Source organism: Corylus avellana, chromosome 4 (assembly GCF_965113065.1).
Source record: "Corylus avellana chromosome 4, dhCorAvel1.hap1.2, whole genome shotgun sequence".
Lineage (NCBI taxonomy): Eukaryota > Viridiplantae > Streptophyta > Magnoliopsida > Fagales > Betulaceae > Corylus > Corylus avellana.
In genome coordinates this window covers 1943230-1947132 of record NC_142493.1, presented here as the reverse complement: position 1 = coordinate 1947132, position 3903 = coordinate 1943230, and the positions used below count along the sequence as shown (strand labels likewise).

General features: G+C 31.7%; 1 protein-coding gene across 1 annotated transcript; it reads left to right on the top strand.

Moving 5' to 3' along the window:
- The first annotated feature begins 1172 nt into the window (after positions 1 to 1172).
- LOC148586128 (UPF0481 protein At3g47200-like) lies at positions 1173 to 2570 on the top strand. Its single transcript, XM_088515280.1, has one exon. The coding sequence runs from the start codon at positions 1173 to 1175 to the stop codon at positions 2568 to 2570; it is 1398 nt and encodes a 465-aa protein (XP_088371406.1).
- Positions 2571 to 3903: the final 1333 nt, after the last annotated feature.

Sequence of the window (3903 nt, the reverse complement as noted above, 5' to 3'; positions counted from 1 at the left end):
CAATTTTTTAACAGTTGTATTGTCCCAACGAATCATATTCGCTCGGTATAAATAAAATCATTTTCTCTCCAATTTTCATCCACCTAAACCCAATTTTTTCTTTCATTCACTAATTAATACGAATGCATAGAATAAGCATAACCTTTGAATGAAGCGTTGGTCATCCAGACCATTCATATGCTCTTGGTCTTTGAATTTTATTTATTTTTTTCTTTTTGTTTTTCTAACCTTTTCCCAACTTTTAATAATACTTGTGACGGATAGAAATACTTATCGAAGGACCGGAGATCAAGTGAACAGAACTCTAGGAAAAAAAACACTAATTACACGTCTATATTATCACAGATTTTTCCTCCAAAAACTAGTAAATTTTAATCTATTATACAAAAAGAGTCTCTGTAGTTCTAGAATAAGATCTAGTAATTGATGATGTGATGTCAAATTCAGTTCAAAGAAACCCATAAAAAAGAATTTACAATGACTGATTTTTAATTTAGAATATCATTTAATTTCTCCTAGTCCTCAGAAGATAATGTTTAGACGCACATAGAAGTTAGAATTTGTTAGTTACTCCATACACAATTACCGCTAAGTGTAAATGTGTTGAAAGTTGATGGGCCAAAATGTAATTTTACTAAAACTTGTTTTTCTTTATACCCCCAACCCTCTATTCTATTGTTTGAGAGCCAAACTGCAGATGTACATTTGATTTGCAGGACCTTTTGAAATTCAAAAGGTCTGTGTGTTGCTTTTGAAGTCGTGTAAGTGTGGCTTACTGATCACTCAACTAAGTTTCTTCGAGCCTAAAGGTGAAACCCCCTCCTTTCTTTCTTTCGTTTTTCTTTTTACCAGTGGAATTATATTCTCTCTCTCTCTCGCATTCTCTGCTTTATAGCATTATATTTCTCTATTGCTCTTACGTTTTGCTATGCATACATATGAATTTCTATTTCTTTTTTGCTTTTTCTTCCACCAGCATCATCAATTGACATTTCAGCTATCACATCCAATTCTAATTGAGTTCTAAATAAATATTTTGTGAATATCACGGAATTAAAAGATACTTGGAACTTAGAAAAGAAAAAGTTCTTGAGAACTATCTTCCACCGGTTTTAATATGCTAGTGACCCTTGTCTTTGTCATTAGGAAATTTAAGAATGGCAACTTCCTCGATGGAAGAATCAGCAAGTGCAGAAATTCAAGAAGAAGTAAATGCCTTGATAATAAATGTGAATGAAATTTCTGAACGTGAAAGGGAAGCAAAGAGTCCAAGTGGAAATGAAAGTCGAAATGGAGATGTTAATAGAGAAGCAAATGCTTCAATCGGAAATCAACATCAAGACAGGGTGTTGGCAAATAACATCACAAAAATGTTTGAAAGCTTGGAGCCTCCCATATCACGTGAATGTTGTATCTACAGGGTTCCATATGAGATTCGCAAATTGAAGGAAGAAGCCTACACTCCTAAGGCTATATCCATAGGACCTTTTCACCATGGCAATGAAAGATTGGAAGCCATGGAAAAACTTAAGGTGAGATATTTCAAAATATTTGTGGAAAGGGTTAAGCTAAACATGGAGAAATTAGTAAGTACCGTAAGAGATAGGGAAGGAGATGTTCGTCGTTGTTATGCAGAGACTAGCAAACTTAACAGTGATAATTTTGTGACAATGATCCTGCTGGATGCGAGCTTCATTATTGTGTGTTTCCTGATACACATGTATAAAGAATGGAGCAGTGATGATAACTTAATAGTATTGACACAACGGGTGAAGAATATTGTATTTAAGGACATGCGGTTGCTTGAAAATCAACTTCCTTTCTTTATTATTGAAGAATTATACAACTTTGCATTTCCATCTCACTCCAGGTTACATTCCTTCACTCAGCTTGCTTTTAAATACTTTGCACGTTCCTACACTAGGAAAATATCTCTGGGTCCCGATTTGAAAATAAAGCACTTCAATGATTTGTTAAGAACCGCTTTTCTTCCTCCATCACAAATGCTACAACCAAGAAAAAGTGGCACAAAAGTTATGCATTTGTACACTGTGAGCCAGTTGGATGAGGCAGGAATGAAGTTTAAGGTGGGCTCAAGTGAATGTTTATTTGACTTAAAGTTCACAAACAGAGTGTTGGAAATACCATGCTTAAAATTATACAATGATACAGAGTCTTATTTTCGAAATCTCATTGCCTTAGAGCAATGTCACTATTTGACTGAAGCTTATTTTACTGATTATATTCGCGTATTGGATTTTCTGATCAACACTCCCAAAGATGTGGATTTACTTGTGCAAAAGGGCATTCTGATCAACTATTTAGGCGATAGCAATGCAGTGACAACTTTGGTCAACAATCTCTGTAAACAAGTTTTATACGGAGACATGAACTTCTACTATTGTGATCTTTGTAACGATTTGAATAAATTTTATGACGATCCTTGGCATAGACGGAAGGCTACCTTGAGACGTGATTATTTTAGCACTCCTTGGAGAACTGCTTCTACCGTAGCTGCTATTATCTTGTTAGTGCTCACTTTCATACAAACTGTACGCTCATTCTATTGAAGCTTGTGTAATTCTAATGGTATTGGATTGCATTGTGATAACATTTTATTGTTGGATTATTTTTATTGTTTTAGGAGCTTAAGGTATAATATGTGGGATTGCTGTTTATGAATAATTTTAACATTAAAAATAATTTTAACATTCTCCAAATCATATATTGATAGGTGTACGTAATTAAGCTGTAAAATAATCATTTCGATCCCAACCAACCATTTCAAGCTCACAATTTCGTCAACCTAAAAAAGGTACCCTGCTTCCGATGCAAACGGTGACACACAGAACTTATGTCATTAAATTTCAATTAAATTTCAACATATTTAGAATTTATGGAGTAAAATGAGACAACTTGAGTATCAAATTATGCAATGCAGGAAAATATATATATATATATATATATATATATATATATATATAAACCTTAATAGCTAGACATGTTCAATATATATATATATATATATATATATATATATATATATATATATTGAACATGTCTAGCTATTAAGGTAAATCAATTGGATTTTGTTTATGGCTAGCCCAAGCATATATAGTCCGGTTCCCAGTCCGTGTTGCGAAAACCTAACTATTCCATATATCGCTTCATTGCAATTTACATTATTGTTAAAGCTACGTGCATTCCTATCATCATGAAGTTTAATATTTCTAATGCAAGTGATTTTTATAGTTCTAATAAAAAAAAGTGTGGGCTTTTTTATCCAAAAGATCGATTTTGCTTTTCATATGGACCAATTTAACAAATAATTTTTTCTTCTCTTTTATAAGTAAATTATTTACAAATTTACACTACAAAAAACCAAATGGTTTCTGACGTGACAAACAGTAACCAAATTTTGCTACATCAGTAATTATTGACGTACCAAAAGTGGCATGTCAAGAAATTTTTTTTTTTGACGTGTTGAATGTGCCACGTCAATAAATATTGACGTGTTACGAACATTCAACACGTTAAGATTTCCTGACGTGTCAATATTTGATACGTCAGGAAATTTAAATTCAATTTAATTTTTAAAAATTTTATTTAAATAACTTAATATTTAAATATTTATTGACTTGGTAAAATTAGACACGTCAATAAATATATATTTTTTATTTTTTTTATATCATGTTTATTTATATTATATATATTTCATCTAATTTTTGTTTTTTATTAGGAAGAATTTTAAATGAAAATGAGACTCAAAATCTTTCCAGATCTTTATTAAATAACTCTGTTGCTGCTCTTGGCCTTCCGATCTGGATTTCTTTGATTTATTATTCTCCATGCAGTAATATAGAAATTAAAAAAAAAAAAAATCTGTTTTCTGCTCTATTTCTT